General features: G+C 33.0%; 2 protein-coding genes across 2 annotated transcripts; both read right to left on the reverse strand.

The window, feature by feature from the left end:
• Nucleotides 1-8959: 8959 nt before the first annotated feature.
• LOC130614345 (nuclear envelope phosphatase-regulatory subunit 1-like) lies at nt 8960-12809 on the reverse strand. Its single transcript, XM_057435768.1, has 6 exons — nt 12685-12809; nt 10951-11022; nt 10743-10816; nt 10417-10526; nt 10132-10186; nt 8960-9175 (listed from the first exon to the last, which is right to left on the reverse strand). Exons 1-6 carry the CDS (start codon nt 12725-12727, stop codon nt 9098-9100), a joined length of 432 nt encoding a protein of 143 aa, XP_057291751.1. The 5' UTR covers nt 12728-12809; the 3' UTR covers nt 8960-9097.
• A 582-nt stretch (nt 12810-13391) lies between these two features.
• On the reverse strand, nt 13392-17049 carry LOC130613489 (peroxidasin homolog). Its single transcript, XM_057434825.1, has 5 exons — nt 16989-17049; nt 16710-16877; nt 16363-16579; nt 16030-16309; nt 13392-15871 (listed from the first exon to the last, which is right to left on the reverse strand). The coding sequence occupies exons 1-5, from the start codon at nt 17047-17049 to the stop codon at nt 14738-14740; spliced, it is 1860 nt and encodes a 619-aa protein (XP_057290808.1). The 3' UTR covers nt 13392-14737.
• Between the last annotated feature and the right edge of the window lie 1076 nt (nt 17050-18125).

Genomic DNA, 18125 nt, shown 5'->3' on the forward strand with positions numbered 1-18125 from the left:
TTTTTGTGTGCTGCAAATACGGCTTCGTGTAACTCAAATCTGTCTTCATTACGGTCAAACATGCTAATAAAAATAGGAGCTGAAGCCTTGCGCATTTTGTCAACGTTAGTCTGACCACTCTAATTATAGTTGTTGTTTTTGTATTTATACTTAAAAAAGATGTACATAAATATTCACGATTGCTTTTGCAGAGATCATCAGTCAAATGTGAATAAAATAGTTCGCCTAACCGCGCCTTGCTTTTTATGGAAATCGCATTTGGGTTTCTATAAAAAACAGAGACCTGGGCAAGAGAATGAGTTTTTAATTGTCGATAATGAGGCTATTAAAAGCATGGCGGTTGACACGCCTAAAGAAGCATTTATTAACACCATGCAAATTCTTCCCTAATTTGTTATTTATCGGCTTCACTCAATGAAAAGTATTAACAAACAGAAAAATTCAATATTTGTTTACACCATCTGTTTGGTTAAGCAAGCAAATGTACATTTATTTATCTTCCCTTGTGCACGTGGTATTTGACAAGTCGAAACGAAAACACATGTGTAACACCTGATCAATGTGTTGTAACAATGTGTCAAATCACTTTTATAGGACGTGAGAACGCGGTATATCACATCACTGTGTCATTGGCCGCATGTGAAAAATGGGACACATTTTAAATCTTGGTGGGAAGTATTATCTAGAAAGCCCAAAAAAATAAACAAGGATAAACAAAAAGACTAATTTAACGAGAAAAGGATAAAATCAAGGTTAGAAATAATAATATGGTAAAATATGGTCTAATATCAAAAAAAATTATTTACGTTTAAAATTTCCAAACCCACTGAATTTTACAGAGGTGATGTAAAGGAAAAATTACAAGTAAAAATATGAAGCTAACGCTAAAGGTTATTTTTTTAATTTATCCAGTAATTTTAGTTCTAAGCATTTCCGAATGGATATTTCTAAGCTAAAAAAAATTCGTCATATTTACTAATTTTTCTAATTTTTTGGACCACAAGGAAGCATTAAAATTGCAGGTACTCTTCATTTTCTTATAACAAATTGGTTTGACCGAAAAAGATTTTGTATAAAAGAAGGTAGTTTTTGTACTATTGCTTTGTAAAAGTTATATTCTTCACTTATGTATAAAATGTAGCTATTTTAAAATGATGTAAAAAAACTAACAATTTTGGTTCACATTTCATGTAATCTTTGACAGAAAGGAATCCCCCTTCCCCCCCTCCCACCCACATCGCTAAAAAGATGTACAAAAAACTGGAAGTCTGTCATTGCAAATTCGTCCCCATGGCTCTTTTCACTTCTTGATATCCGGATGGCAGTGAAAAAACCCAAGGGCACAAGATTGACCCTAAAGCGTCCTTTATGTCCAAAATCTGCCTGTTCGTAGAAGAAATATGGAATGACTAAAATAGTGTCAAAACTGAAATTTAAGTCCATAAATTTCCTCACAAAGCCATTTACTTGCAAAGAAACTTAAATAACGAATTATTTCTGAAAACATATAGGCAACTTATTCAACACTTTTTGGGTCGTAACCGCGTTTACTTTTATTTTATATTATACAGTGTTTTTACGACCATACAATAGTGCATGTTTCTTTATATACTAAATTATTTATTGCAATGATAAAACTAAAAAAATCGAAAAGTAATTCGAGCAGACGTAGATAAAACATAACGTGTTAAATTTTTTTTCCAACATTAAGCCAAGTAACAATAGGAACGGAAGCAATTAGCGCGCTAATGTGCCTGCTAATGTGTTTTAATTTCAGTAAACATCAAATATTGACACTTGCACTTGTGAACTGTTGAAATGTGAGATGAAAAAATGTTTTTATATACGCGACAATATAAAACTTGCCTTTTTCCTGGTACTTTGTTGAAACTATTATCTACTTTGTTGAAACTATTATCGGCTTTATTTACTCAATTTATCTACTTTGTTAAGCAAACCAACCTAAGGTTAAATGCTTTTGTCTCTCAAACAAAAATGGATTATAAAATCAACAAATGGCCCGTAAATATATGCAAAAATATTTTTAGAATGCATGCGTCAGCAATAATTATGGATGTTTTGTTTTGGCTTTAATAACGCATTGTTAGCAAAATTTTGATATCCTCACCCATCTTATTGTGCGTAGCAGGACCCTTTAACCCCTTCTAACGCCTCCCCACCCTCAGCTATTTTAATCAATTTAATGTTTAAAGTTCATTATTTTTTGGTATTAGCAAAACCTTGAATGTTCTTAACATGTTCTAAAGTTTTGGACTGCTACGTCATTTCATTTTTTTTTATACAAATTATTTAATTTTCTTACACAAAAACAGTAAGTTTATTTCTAACTAAGCTAAAAAAAAGTAGCTTTACTAATTTTTCTAATTTTTTGAATCACAAGGAAGCATTAGAAATGTAGGGACTCTTCATTTTCTTATAACAGATTGGTTTGAACAAAAAATTAAAAATTTAGGTGTAAAAGAAGGTATGTAAAAGTGTTTTAGAAGGCTGTTGATATATCATTCTATTAAAGCTGATATGATACAACGATATTAAAATCCATATTGTACTGTATATGTTATATAGCTATGCTCGTTATTTTTATAACAAAATGTTCTTTCTTATTTACATGACCGTCCAATAAAAAAATTAGTTACTTTAAAAAAAGGTGCAGGAACATCAGATTCACACCCAGCCTGACAATTAATTATGCAATAGTCAATTATTATTGTTCATGCGATTTGCATAAATTAAATTTTTTATTTTCTCATGACAAATTCTAAATAATAAATATATATTTTTTATTTTCCTCTTATTACTATGCGCATGTTAAACTTAAGAACAAACACTAAAAATAGTTCGGTGTTATTATTAAAAAATAATGTCCGATACATAGTCAAACAAAGCGGGTTAAGTTTCTTTTATCTTTTCAACAATTTAATCAGTAGCTTCTGTTCACTGCAAACCGCTTTTCTTTCTATACACCGCTTTGTTTGTTTGTTTTGTTTCTGTACATATTTATTATTATTATTACTATTATTATTATTATTATTATTATACATGCATCGTGAAACATTAAAATATAAATAATGAAATTGTAAAAAATGTGGCACAAACGTTTTTTACAATAACCGCCTGAAAGAAAAATGTGCCTTGAAAAAAAAGTCTGATTAAAAAATATGGGAAACTCAGTAAATTTAAAATAACCGCTCTATCTTTGAATGACAGCCCCACCCTCTGAGTCATTCAATCCTTCTGAACTGATGGTAAAAGTGATTGTCATGCTTATTGTACCAATGATATAGAAATGTAGTATGAAGAAGACCTGAGGACGAGGTTGTTCTAAAATTATTTTAAAAAGTAATCTGTCACGTATAATACCCATCACTATCTTAATAAGATGATCACGTGGTTACGTGGTTACGTGGTTTACTGCAAAAGTTGCGATATTTGCATTGTGCATTTGCAGGGAATCTTTATTTAAATCATAAATTGTGTCAAACTTTTTTTGTCATACTTTCAACTAATTTTAAGGCTTCTTGCAGCTATTAAAGGGCGCCAAGATGAACATTTGCAGTTATTATAGTGCGCCAAGATAAGCAAATTTTCTTTTAATCGACCGCCTGAGGGCAGTCCGTGGTTTGGGCCGCTTTCCCCACTCTTTAACTTTGCACGCTGTTTCGGTGCCATTTTATCTATTGCTTTCGCAAGGCAAAAACAACGGTACTCTTGGATGAGACGATCATTTTCACTCACTCAGACATATATATTTCAGATGACTATCTCCATCAGTCGCTACGTAGGGACGAGTTCTTGACAATGGTGCCTTGTTTGTATTGGCGAAAGTAACACAGTGAAGCAGCTCAAACCACTCAAAACTAGTTTTATTTTACGTATTTTACATCAAATTGGTAGAAAAAATTGAAAATCCCTTTTTATTTCACAGGAACATTCACGGAGGTCAAATAATTCGTTTGTTTCTTCTTAAAAATTTAAACTTTATGTTATCAATATGTATTTTTTGTCAAATTAAAAGTTCAGAAGAAGAAGTAATGTTACAAAATTATTTTAAGTAACATAATGTTGAAAGTCATGGCGGGTGTGAACTTACGTGAAATGATTTTTTTACCGTGCGATCTTATTTCATACAACAAATTATGGCAAATAACTTTTACATCTCTCCGCCTTTTTTTCTTTTGCATTATTCTTCGTAATATTATTAAAAAAAGCAATAAAGCTTTGCTTCGTTAAAATTAATTTTGCTACGAAAAAGTAAGATGGAACATCTTTTAGTGGCTACATACTTTCTCTTTATTTACAAGGATCGATATGGAACGATGTTCCTGCCTTTTGCTTAAAATCATTCGATTTGTCAATTCAATGATGCACTTAATTGCTTCAATTATGACAAACAGCTTTTCGATTATGTAATATGACTATTTATTTATTTACTTATTTATTTATTTATTTATTTATTTATTCATTCATTCATTCATTCATTCATTCATTCATTCATTCATTCATTCATTCATTTATTTATTTATTTATTTATTTATTTATTTATCTATTTTTATATTTATTTATTTATTTACTTATTTATTTATTTATTTATTCATTTATTTATTTTTATATATTCATGTATTAGTAAAAACTAATATAAACCAATTATTAAAAACTAAAAAGTATTAAAATTATAAAACGTTCAGAATAATTGTCAATACGAACACTGCCAATATATTCTCGTGTTTCGTACCAAGGCTTCAAACATATTCAAAGAGGACGCCTTTTTTAGGGACCCTAATAAGTGAATCCACGCCATATCCTAGGTGTAGTATATCACTTTGTAAGCCCGTCGCATTTTGTAACCCATTTTGTCGCACTTTGTAATCCCATAGCACTTTGCTATCCCAAACCTATCGCACTTTGTAATCCTTTCATGTCGCACTTTGTAATCCCATCGCACTTTGTAACCCTTTTTGTCGCACTTTGTAACCCTTTTTGTCGCACTTTGTAACCCTTTTTGTCGCACTTTGTAATTCCAAACTTATCGCAGTTTATAATCTTTTTATGTCGCACTTTGTTAGCCCATCGCATTTTGTAACCTATTTTGTCGCACGTTGTAATCCCATTAAATATTCCTCTTGTACAGGATGACAGTTACAGCTACACGTCGATTTGTTCATAGCTGATGTTTTCCAAAAAGACAAAGTTATTTAAGTTATTTACAATAAACTTCTAGACAGACTTGTTTAAAAAGTAAAACAGATTTGAGACTTTACGAAAAACTTGTCTGAAGACGACTTAATGCAAAACATTGTCTTAAGTAAGGTATAGACAAACTTCGACAAGAATTAATTCATGTTTAAAAAAAGATGTGCAACAAATATTAATGTGAAAAAAAATAGAAAAGAACAACACAGTGACTAAAAAAGAATATCAGATAAATGTACCTGGCAGAAAAATACAAGATATTATTCTGAAAGTGGAATAATAGAACTTTCTTCTTTATATGCACTAAATGCCCAGTATTTATACGTTTCTTTAGCTTAGAAGTATTAGAAGAAAAAGTATTCACTAAAAAAGTAAAAAAAAAATCTTATGTTCATTATTTTTTAGGGATTACAAAGTGTGGCTTGGTTGGATTACAAAGAGCGACAGGATTACAAAATGCGATGGGATTACAAAGTGATAGACTACACTAAGGATTCTAACACAGACTTCTCTCCTGAGCTCAAAAGAATGGGACAGTTTTATCAAACGTAGACCGTAGATCATCATCATCATCATCATGATGATGATGATGATCATCATCATCATGATCATCATCATGATGATGATGATGATGATGATGATGATCATGATGATAATGATCATCATCATGATCATCATTATTATCGTATAATATAACAGAGAAAATAGTACCTAAAATATTCAATTTCGTTGAACTAGTAGCGGGACCGAAGGACTTGACGTCATTATAGCAGAGAAAGATTGTTAAATTTGGTTTAAAAGATATAAAACTATCCGCTGGCATTCTCTTAATTTTACTAACATTAGTCGGCAAAAAGTGGCCTTTTTAGTGAAGTTCAGGCGTGTGTGATGTTTATGATATATTTATCACAGTGGACTCAAATTATCTGTTCATTATCCAGTGGATTCAAAGTTCTCCACCATTTTGATTTGGAACAAAAATTGATGTTGTTGTTTTCTCCGACCTATGAGCCCTTAAGGGAAGAAAAGTTTGCGCAACAAAAGTTTGCGGAATTAAAGATTGCGAATTCATGGTCAAAAAAGTTAGTAAATTGCGGAACTAAAGATTGCGAATCTCATATTTTGTGTCAAGAAATTACAGAATTTAAAATTGCTAATTGAAGCATTGATCCATGAATTTTTAAAAAAAATTGCTTGATAATTTTTTTCATCTTGGTTAGACATTCTTATAGCAAAACAACGACAGAAATAACTCTTTTTCTGGGAAATCGACAAAGTTGGATTGCTAATTTTATTTTTTTCTTGAAATTGCGTAGAAAAGATTGCGAATTGCGTTACTTTTTCAAGAATTGTGGAAGAAAGGATTGCAAATTGCAATTTTTTTAGAAATTCGGGAAAAAAATAGTTAGCAATAGTTTCTTGAGCAATACTTTTTTTCTTTAAGGTAGCAAATATTGGTTTATACTGATTTATATTGATACAATTTGTGCCAATAGTTTAGGTGGTGAGTTTAGGTGGTGTTGATAAGTGTTTCAAATTTGTCAACATGAAAGGATAAGAAGAGCTTCAGCTGTTTTTTATTGAAACTTTGAAGAATTACTTTTTTGATACGAAAGGAAGCTTTTATATCATAGTTTAAATATGTTCAGATTTTTATTTGCAGTTAATTTTTGTTCTTCTTCTTTTGGTTATATTTTTAGGTTCTAATTACAAAAATTTTAGTGAACTAATATTTGAACGGTCGATGCATATTTATGTTAAAATCTTATGTAGCTAGTGATATCTTGATGTTCTCAACTTTCTCAACTCAACAACAACTCAACAACTACGTCAAACTCTACAGCATGCAGATTGAAGGTCGATAGGGTGAAATAAGCAACGATCTCATCTGCTGACTCCTGTTAAGACTGTCAATACTTTGAAATACGGTGGAAAGAAATGTTGTGGCAAAAACGTTATCGTCCTTCAAGTAGCTAACGGTTGCTACCTTTCGTCAAGCGGTCAGTAATCGTCAAGTTTTAAACCAATCAAATAGCAGAAAAATAATAACTAGAAGGCAGAACAACAATTTAAAGATGGAATCCGAAAAGCATGGACGTGTTTTGTTGCGAAACAATTTTCTAGAAATTAATTTATAGAGCTGTGCTTCTCCACTATATTTCGGTTTCGTCGCGAATTTTCCTGCATCGTATTAAAATTCGTCGTAAAAAAACCTCTATTGGTGATTCGATTTTAGCGGGCTGTTTTTGTTGCACAATACGAACTCCTCTACCGGCAATTCTCTCAATTAGGGGACAGGGAAGAAAATACAAATGTTTTTTAATTTGTTTTTTATTTTCATGTGAATTGTTGCAACAGCGTTGATTTAACTTAGTTTAGCGGAAGAGAGGATGCTTTAGCGCAATAAATATAGGTAACACATCGTCAAGTTGACCATGGGTTATATATAGTTCGTGGGTAAATTTCTAAAAGTCTGTTTGCTGTCGAACTGAAGCAGAACAAGAATCCCTTCGACTTAAAGTTTTCCGCCATTACCAATAATCTGAAAAAGTACTGAACTCTGAAGAGGACTGAGTAATATGGGGGAACAAAATCATTGAATATTTTGAAGTTTTAAAATTCAATTTTTGATTATTATTGTAACTTTAAATGATAGTTAACTTAACTTACATAAACTTCATTTCTCTATAAGAACAATTTTAAAAGAAAAATAATAAACCTGAAAATTGATGAACAATAAAAACAAAATAAGAACAACGACAAGGCTGAAAATTTATCTATTTTCTCTTTTTCTCTGAAAAACAACTTGGAAAATATCTTTTAAGGCGGCAGCAATTTTTTTTGCATAATCAGTTACGAAAGGTTATTTTCAGACTATATATTCATATTTTTTCTTTTGTAACATACTTTTCACGATTTTATAGCTATAACACATATCTTTTACCAAAAATATTCAACCTCAACAATTCCTCTTTAAATTAAAATTCATGAATAATTAATTACGTGCTTGCGAAATTGTACAGAAGGAAATGACGTAATTATTAAAGGGAAACGTTAATAACATCAAGACGATCTTCATTATGCTACACTGTACGAGCTTTAACTTTCGATATCATATGAACTTAAAAATTTTAGGATTAGGATTTTCATTGGCTTAAAACTCATTTTAGCCTCGTTCTTAGAAAAAAATCTGTCAAAACGAGGTCTGTCTGTCTGTCTGTCTGTCTGTCTGTCTGTCTGTCTGTCTGTCTGTCTGTCTGCCTGCCTGCCTGCCTGCCTGCCTGCCTGCCTGTCTGTCTGTCTGTCTGTCTGTCTGTCTGTCTGTCTTAATTTTTTGTTTGGAAATATAGTATAGCAAACCACGCCAATATGTGAGTTTAAATTAATTAATTTAAATTTTATCATGCTGTTGGTGCACAATAATTTAAGACGTTCTATGTATTGTCCTTTACCCGATCCGTGCACAAATAAAAGCTGTCTTTATTAACTCCATTTTTCATCCTAAAATCCCTTTGAATTACCAAAAAGCCGGATTAATCGAATTGTCGTTTAGTTGAACACTTTACGTTTTCCTTACTATACTATATACGCAATTTCTGAACAGACTGTTACCTTGCATGTAAAAGGTTATCAAGTTAGACTTATATTTTAACTCGTTTGAAAATTCAACAGCTTTTTATTAAAACGCGCGTTTCTTTTCAAACTACGTGGTAAAAGAAACGAAGCTTTTAAAAAAATACAGATCAAATTATGGAATAAAAAATCAATTCACTTCATATAAATGTTGAAATTACACGGTGTCGCATCACCACAGCATAAGCGTACACTATACGTATAGGTTAGGCATATATTTGTCTTGCTTATTATCGTCTGTAGCTTTTAGAGGTCAACCATGTCCTTGATACATTTTATGGTACGAGTCAACGTCTTTTGATAGGCGAGGTTTTAAAATTAATCTACCTCTCTAAAAAGATAAACTCATATGTCATATAAAATAAAATCATATAAAATCATAAATCATGACACCAACCAATTATAACATTAAAGCTACATTCACACCCTTACATAAAAATTATTTACATGTGCATGTGGCTTAGCAGATGACATTTCGTAAGGATGAGAGAAATATATTTTATGTTTTTTTTTTCAGGAATAGATGAAATAACATCATAACAAAACCTCAACATAGCTGGTATTTTATACATTTTTCTATAGCTGACGGCATTTCAACGTTCCAAGACTGACCTCTTTATAACAGACACGCCAAACAATGCGTCATATGAATTAATTCTTGTCGAAGTTTGTCTATACCTTACTTAAGACAATGTTTTGCATTAAGTCGTCTTCAGACAAAAAAGTTTTTCGTAAAGTCTCAAATCTGTTTTACTTTTTAAATAAAATATGAAATCTACAATATATTATTTTTAGGGTATTCCTTCTCGCAAAATCGGCCTCTCGACACACTTTATGGTCGATTTCTCTTTACCTTAATACTCCGGAGCAGGTTTTCAAAGCAATGTAAGTTAATTTGGGAAGAAGATTTATGCAACGAACATCTCTTTGTTCCGGACATGTTTTAAGCCATGATAGAGTGAACTATAGAGAAGTTTCACTGCACTTAAATTCTCAGCGGAAAACTAAGCCGATAAATTTTTTTCGGAAAGCAGAATGCAGTGCAAGATGTACTAAAAGACTCAAAATATTACTTTCATAATATGCGCATTTGGAAAAGCTTATGAAATTACCCACTTTCTATAAAACACTTGAGACGCACCGACATACTTCATAGAGCCTGAAGTTCGAGATTAAACCAACAATCGGGCAAATTCAAGGGAGAAATTGATCGGCACTTGTCACAAGGACTTTTTTGCATTTTGACAGAGAATTTAACAATACATACGAAAATCGACAACAACTCACATCATCACACGACATGTTAAAATCTTCCAGTATTTTTCTTGATCTAGCTAAAATTCTACAAGCTGGTTAAGGTAGCATACGAATCTCCGTGCACACATGAAGAATATCGAACGTAACCCATCGTATCTCAATAAAGTTTCTGATAATTTCCTACAAAATGGATCGAATTTTGAACATCTTGTCTAATTATGCACTCATACGGAAATCTATTATGTCAAAATGAACTCACTTCTGTGAACAGACACCTGTTAGTTTTTATATCTGGTTTCAAGTGGAAAAGGATACATATTTTGTGCAACTATGCGTTTATGAGCACCAAACAAAAATAAGATGATTAATATACACAAATTAAGAGCGAATAATCTATGATTAACCAATGAACTAAGAAATGAAATCTAAAAGAAAGAAAAAATATCATAACTTATTTTAGTAATTACAGTGCACTTTCTCAACTGATAAAAATTCTACATTTACAACAGCCAACATAATTCAAAATCTTTCAAAACTAAAGTTCTGAAACCTTGCAAGTTATTGTTCGTTAAAAGAAATATGTATCACTGGGTTTAACTGCTTTACTAAAGCAGAACTAAAAATACAGGTTCCATCTATACCTCTGATGTCTGATGATCAAGTGCCCAGCTCCAGCCAGTAGATGCTGTTGCAAAACACGTGACAATTAAAACCACTAAGAATATTAAGATATAAAAAATAAAATTATATATTATTTAAACATAAGCAAGTGGTGGTCCCTAAGCCACATTCCTGGCGCTCCTTTCAAAATTCTGCTTATAATATACAAGATAAGCAAAATGAACTTACATCTCCATTTGTTTGCAGTTGGACCAAGAGAGCTGATATATTCAACAAGCTTTCTTTCGAATGCTTTTAAATCTACAATAACAGCACATAAAAAAATATGGAGTCAAACATAATTTAAAGAGATGACACATTATATACCTGTACTAAGCCCCTTTCCCAGATGTGTGACAAAGTTTACCTGGACTGAGATCTTGTGAATATTTCTTCTTAGAATCCAATATTTTTTTATTTTTCAAAAATTCTATATTTTATAAAAGAAACCTGAAAATCTGCTGAAATTTATTTATAAAAAATAGCTTTCTGTTCGTTGTGATGCACACCTGTCTAGATACATGCTTAGTCTGGACTGTTCGCTATTATGGGAAACCTGTAAAATACTTAAACATCCATTAGCTACCTTATTATTAAAAATGAAAAAATCCTCTGAAAATCATATTACCCAGCTAATAGTACTTTCACTTTGAACCATTAGTTCAAAAATAAATGTGCCTCAGGAGCACTGGCATTATAACAAATGGCTTAAAATCTCAAAATAAATATTATATATGTGACCATCCACAGACTTCAGAAAGGAGTTTCTGTTCTGTAATTCTCATTGTGGTGTGCCTCAAAATCTTCTAAATCTAATTAGGAAAATTGTTCAATGCTTCCTCTTATTACTCATGACATTTCATTTTATTGTCTCCAGTCCAATTCAAAGTCATGATTTCTTAGCCAATTAAAAAGTTCAGTTGTGTCACTTTCACAATTTCAGCCCTAGCCAATACTATGGAAAACGTCCAAGTGCAGGTAATTTTTTTAAAAAAATGTGCTTGCCTTAAAATCGTCAGATTTTTTCTGCTGATATCAGCATATTTAAGCTCTTGAGTCCAAGCCTTTAAAAGATGTTTGAAAAAAATAAAGAAAACCGCTTTTTTTAAATGGTATTACTAAAAATGTGTGTGAAGCATACTGAGAATGTTGGGTAGTTATATAGCTTTTCGCCCATTCCTGTATATATGTATCTGGTTTTCATTTCTGGTCATTGCATCGCAAATACATACTGCATCTGCTGGCTGGTTTGTTTTGATTAATAACACATACACAGTGTTACATTTTTTGTTATTTACGGCCACAGTTGCTTCTGGGAAAGGCCTAAATGGTTGCCCTTAGCCTAAATAGTCTATTCCTTGAATAAGTTGATCTGACGACTTTTGACTAATTTTAATTAATTAATTTTTAGTCTTGTAAAGCAAACTATACCAAACTTTGCTCAAACAGATTACTTAAAACAAGCAACCCAAAAAATAGCCAACTGGTTGTTGATCTCCTAACTAGTCTATGGAAAATCTGCTAACTAAGCTGCTATCCTATATTTGGCATGATAGTCTAATTTGCAGTTGTCCCTGACTAAACTCTCTGGACTGGCTAAACATGTGTTTAGCTAGCTAGCTAGCTAACTTGAATATTTGAATATAAATATAAATATTTTGATTTATAGCTTATAATCGTGACGTCGACATAATGTTCTAGATGCGGATCAGGTGATTCTAAATCATGTTTTTTTTATTTTTGGTGTGATTGCACAGGCGAGCCACACAATGCAGGTGAGTTCTGAATATGTGAGCATACAAGAAAGAAAGAAAAACAAAAGCAGCTTTACAATCTACATAAGATCAAAATTTCTAGATTCCTAAACACGCACGACAGGCACTACTATAACCAAGCAGATATAATAAGATAATAGCCAACTACCTTCAGCCTGGGCCATAGACGCAAACGCACCAACAGCCGCCATTTTGATTTTTTGTTTTGATTTTTAATACCCTTTGCCTGGGACAAAAAATGTAGCGTTCAGAAATTTTTCATGGGTAGTGTGACGAAGTTTTTCCTAAAAAAAACTCTTATGAAAGAATCTTGTTACAAAAGAAATACTTGAACCACCTTTATTGGATTTCCTTTATTATTCACGCAATTCTAGTTGATATTGGTTGAAAAAATAATCCCACCTCTCTGCATGCGAGATTTCCGTAATTTCTCAGTCTGTACCGTATTCTGAGATCAGGACGGCAACCTAACATCAGAAAGTTACGTATACTCCAATATTTCCGTCGCATATAGCGGTGAAAGTAGTTTCACTCACGAAATAGATTTGTCTGTAATTTATTTGTGTTTTTACGCATTATAACTCTGTAGCTTTTTCATTTGTGGAAAATAATACTAACCCAATTTCCATACTATGGAAAAATAATCCGCCGCTCTAATATTCCCGTCTCTCTCTCTCTCTCTAGCAACCCTCCTTTATTTGCGAGGGTTGTAATTTATAGTATTTACATCAATAATCTAGATTCGGCGTCGAGACTTCCAAATTTCATATTGAAGGAAATAAATCAGGATAAGCGTTCTTTTTGAAATTGTTAACAGGGAATTAAAACATTGAAAGGAATGGTACACAAGAAATAGAATTTCGTTAAAAATGTAATTAAAACAAAATATTTTAATATTATGAATCTTCTAAAATATCACTCAAATTACCTTGTTTGATTTTAAATAACATACATAAACATTACAAAGGAATAATCCATGAATTTTTGAGGTGTTTTGTCGAATAAACATGCTTGTTGCATATTCCCCAATTAAAGTATTTCTTCAATTTTTTTCCTGAAATCTCAATAATATTGTGGCGCTACGCACACTAAGTAATTGGGGAATTTTATGTCATAAAATTTTCGTCAATATAATGCTGAGTCATCTATTCCCTGTAGCAGTGCGGCTTTACGATTCCCACACATCCTCAACTCAAAGCGTCACCTAATTCTATTGAACGCTAGTAAAACATAAGATGTAGACATAACAGGTTTTTGATAATACATATTGTTTTACCTGAATTGGAAACTATCCCTTGTGTCTTAAGGTAGAAGGGGATGGTGTGGTAAAACAAACTGTGATAATAATACCTACTTTCTTCAAGACAGATTTAATCCACTTTACTACAGTGGATGAAACAATTGCATTGTGGGGGTTTAAAGTGTAAACAACAACTGTGGAGTATCTCGTCATGCTTTTCCTATCCAAATAACAGGAAATAGTATCAACTACACATCATTTTTATTCTCTAAAAACTTTTCTAATTTAACAGAAGGAGAAGATGAACCTTTTTTCTAGCTTTATTTAATTTGACCAAAGTAAAAACGTAATTATTATCCACTCAAATCCAAATGAGAAATCTCAGAACCTCTTGATGCAGAGGCTCAACTTTGCTAACTTTGTCAGATAGAATTTGCATAGGCAAATCTTCACTGTCTGGGAGCGTATTGAAAAAATAATTTTTTTTACAAATAAAATTTGATCGAGGTCCTGTTGGCCGTAAATTAGGCACACTAGCTATAACAATCATAAGTAAGCAATCTTCAGGATGTGTACCTAATTTTTGAACTTTATAGGCTGTTGATAGGCTCAAATAGCTGACCTGACCTATGAACAATATAGATTGCTTTATATATAGTCGTGAAAATCAGATTATTTACAATCTGTCTTCTTATTAGTTGTAAACGAAACGAAGCTTTTCCATTGGCTTTTCAGTAACAAAAAAAAACAATGGCCAGGGTCCACGCAAATGTTTTAGCCTAAATATCACAACCCCGTACATCCAGCCTAGCTACGCTCTCTGTATCTCTCCCTCAATGCAATTTTAAAAATTCCGCCTCGCGTAGCGGTCGGCGGAAATCAATAAAACTGAAACAAAAAAGAATCGATAATTGGAAATTACTGGTTATATTATGATATCACATCGGGATTACAACCTTTTTTAATAAAAATGACCTTGATAATAATTGAACCAAGCACTGTATTCAATATCTGGTATACTACCACATTCCTTTCGTATTGTGGAAGATCTCGCAGCTTGAAATACATCCTCCTGAACAGAAACGATACCATTCAACGTGTCGCATAACACTCTTGCCATTTTCACTTTCTTGATTTGCTCCTTCTGTGCGTATGTGAACATACCAGGTTTTTCGAAATAGTAGTTGTCGCCATCTCTTAATCTTTCGAATTGTATTTTTTGAATACATTGGAAGGTTGGTCCCAACATCTTTCCATTGGCCAGATTTTCAGCCATACCAGCAGCAAATATGTCGATATCGTTCGGGTTACTGTACACCGTTTGGAGTCTCGAAATTACTTCGTCTGACATTTCTCCTCTCAAATCGGAAAACGAGAACACAGGTTTTAAGTTGCATATTTGCCTCCAAGCGCCGTAGGTTGGTATTCCATGATCTCTAGCTCTTTGGATATTTAGTGCTGTCAAATCATTGTGCCGGTTTTCTCCAACTGGTACGAATAATCTTCGTGCAATTCCAAACGCAAACGTCGTATCTACTGCTTGCGATTGATTAGCCAGTAAGCCGAATACTGTCGGTTCAATACCACGCTGACGAATTGGAACAGTGTTGAAAAATGAAGCTTGAAGGGAGACGTCGTTGAACGCCTTGTCAAAGTTACTGTTGAGTTGAGGCCATGCAGTAGGAACCAATGTGTGACCAAAGCGGAAGGCTGCTGTGGAGAAAACGTTAAGTATGCTGGCATCCACTGATGGATCGTACCCTCGGTAAGTTTTCAAATCTACAATATTTGGCAAGAATTCGTTATAAACTATATTTTGAAAAATGGCGATGTTGATTTTTCTTGCAGTTTCGAAAAGAAATTCCTCGCTAGCTGCTCTGCTCACTCCTTGAAGCTTTTTCACAATGTGGTTATGATTTCTGACGAAAACAACGTGAATGGTATTCAATGCAATGTTTTCATCTCCACGTGCTGGATCACCAACCAGAGAGCAGCCGGCAGGATTATTGCATTCAGGATCTGACGCTGGAAGTCTTATGGGCAACAAATCAGATTGATCAACTTTCATTAAACCAGATCCTAAATTACGTAGAAATTATTAGTTGAATAAGGAATTTCTCCCACATCTTAAAACGCTTTTAAGCTATTCGATTCCAATGCCTGTTAATGACAAAGCATGGTACCAGATTTGGTGATTCTTTGATGCAGGCGTAAGAGTATTTTCTAGAAACAGCTTGTGTTGTATTAGTTATTAAACTGATACACTCTCAACAATCTCTTACCATCTAATCTTCTTAAGCTTTTGTGAACTTCTAATTCGCTACTGTATACTTGAGAAAGGTCGATATATGAGGAAACTTCGTTAATTTGTTCTCTTGTTGAACGTTGTCCAAATCTGGATTGACAAACAGGAAACGAGCGAGCGAAGGACGTACAGGTTTGTCCATTTCTTTGAAATCTTATTGGAAAACAAGGATATGTAAACGCTGTCACGGATCCACACCTGAAGAAAATATGGATATTTACTCCCACGCTGAACCTGCCTTTCTTTTAACCAGACACGTTCTGTGAAGAATGTGAACTTACCCAGCAGAAACATCGCAGCTTGGATGTTCAGTCAGTCCGAAATCGTGGTCAAGGAACTGTCCAAATGCCATAAACATTGCTGACAAGCCTCTGGTTCTTTGCACATTTTGATTTTGGAGTGAAAATACAGCGCCTGCTACTTGATTGGCGGTAGGTACCACTGGACTTGTTCCAGGAAATCCACGAGGAGTATCAACACCGTCAACATAATCACCAGCTAAAAAATAAATTGTCTTAGTGTTTAGTTACGGACGAATTTAAAAACTACAAACTAATAGCGAATGTGTGTATTATTGCTCCTTTAAACTGAACGGTTTAAAAAGGTATTTTTAAGAAAGCATACTAACGTAGTAATCTGGTTAATCCTGTGAACGCTGCTCCTTGTGTTGGACGGTAGTAGTTGTTGCAGGTTCCATCAATGGAACGAAATCCTTTGTAGTATCTGTACGGATTACAATATGATGTTTGAACGGCAGGAACACAATTTGATAACGTGTCTCCAGGATTGAAAGATCCTAAAATGAAATAACTTGCGCCTAAATCAAACATTTTTCACAGGTAAACTACAAAACTGTTGAATAAACGCTCTCTACTTCTACCATACTATTTTTTAAAGGTTCACTTACCTTGACATAGACATTGCCAACACAACGATAATACCGCTGAAATAAATAACATCGATTTCATTGTTAGTTCTTTTCAATACTATTGAGAAAGCTGAGTAAAGTGAAATGCGAGCACAGCGCTATTTATGTAAAATAAGGCCTCCAATGCTTCCCATCGAGTATTCCGGTTGTCTGCCCTTTTTGTGACCTTTTCCTTTCTCGGGTAAAATCGCTTTGTAATTCTTATCTTGCTTGCAGTGTCATTGTTAAAGGATGTTGTGATAAGAGTAGCTTTGGCAAGGCAAGACGGAGTATTGCACCCCAAACAGAAACAGTGGGATAGATTCACCTGTCCAACAATTAAAAGGTGCTATGCATGTTTGGCAAGAATAGCTTTATCAAGGTAAACTATGTGTGTTTTTGACAATTATTTTCAGTTTCGTTATTTCAGTTTCTGATTTTTGATTATATGTCCTTCAGAAGGTTTGGAGTAAAGTGTAACTTGCGGTTTTAAGCTTGTTTCCGTTGAAATCCATACTTTTTTTTTTACAACAGTTGTTATGCAACAGTGGTAGAGATGGAAAAAAATTCAAGAATTTCTTATGGAATATTCTTGTTATTGAAGTTATTATTTCGGTTTGTCTATTCAGTATTCATATCTCCCGAAACGTCGCCTGCTAAACTATCATGTTCAAGAAATGATAAACTTTCCACAGAATATTCTTGTGTCGGTTTGTTTTACAACCTGTGTCTCAAATAAACAGTGACTGTGACTGACTTTCAGATAGTGAAAATTCAAAATCAATATACATTGCGTTCTTCTTACTCAATGAAACCTAGAAGGATAATAGATGTCTAGTTACAACTTTTCTCTACAGTTTAGAAAATAGCTTTTCCGCATCTGTTAATAAAGTCTTTTAACATTGGAAGCAAGGTACTCAATGGTGAGCAATTGATATAGGAACAGTAACGTAAAAACAGGTTCTTTAGCAAGTGGCTAGGAAATAATGAACGCAAAAATTGATAGTCTAAACACATAAAAAAATAAAGTTAAAAAGAAATCAGTAAAATAAATTGATGATAAAAGGGTGACAAGACATTCCCAATGCATGAAAAGTATTTTTTGCGAAACTTGGCTTAAAAGAGAATTCCTGTTAC

This window comes from Hydractinia symbiolongicarpus, chromosome 11 (genome assembly GCF_029227915.1).
Source record: "Hydractinia symbiolongicarpus strain clone_291-10 chromosome 11, HSymV2.1, whole genome shotgun sequence".
In the NCBI taxonomy this organism is placed as follows: domain Eukaryota; kingdom Metazoa; phylum Cnidaria; class Hydrozoa; order Anthoathecata; family Hydractiniidae; genus Hydractinia; species Hydractinia symbiolongicarpus.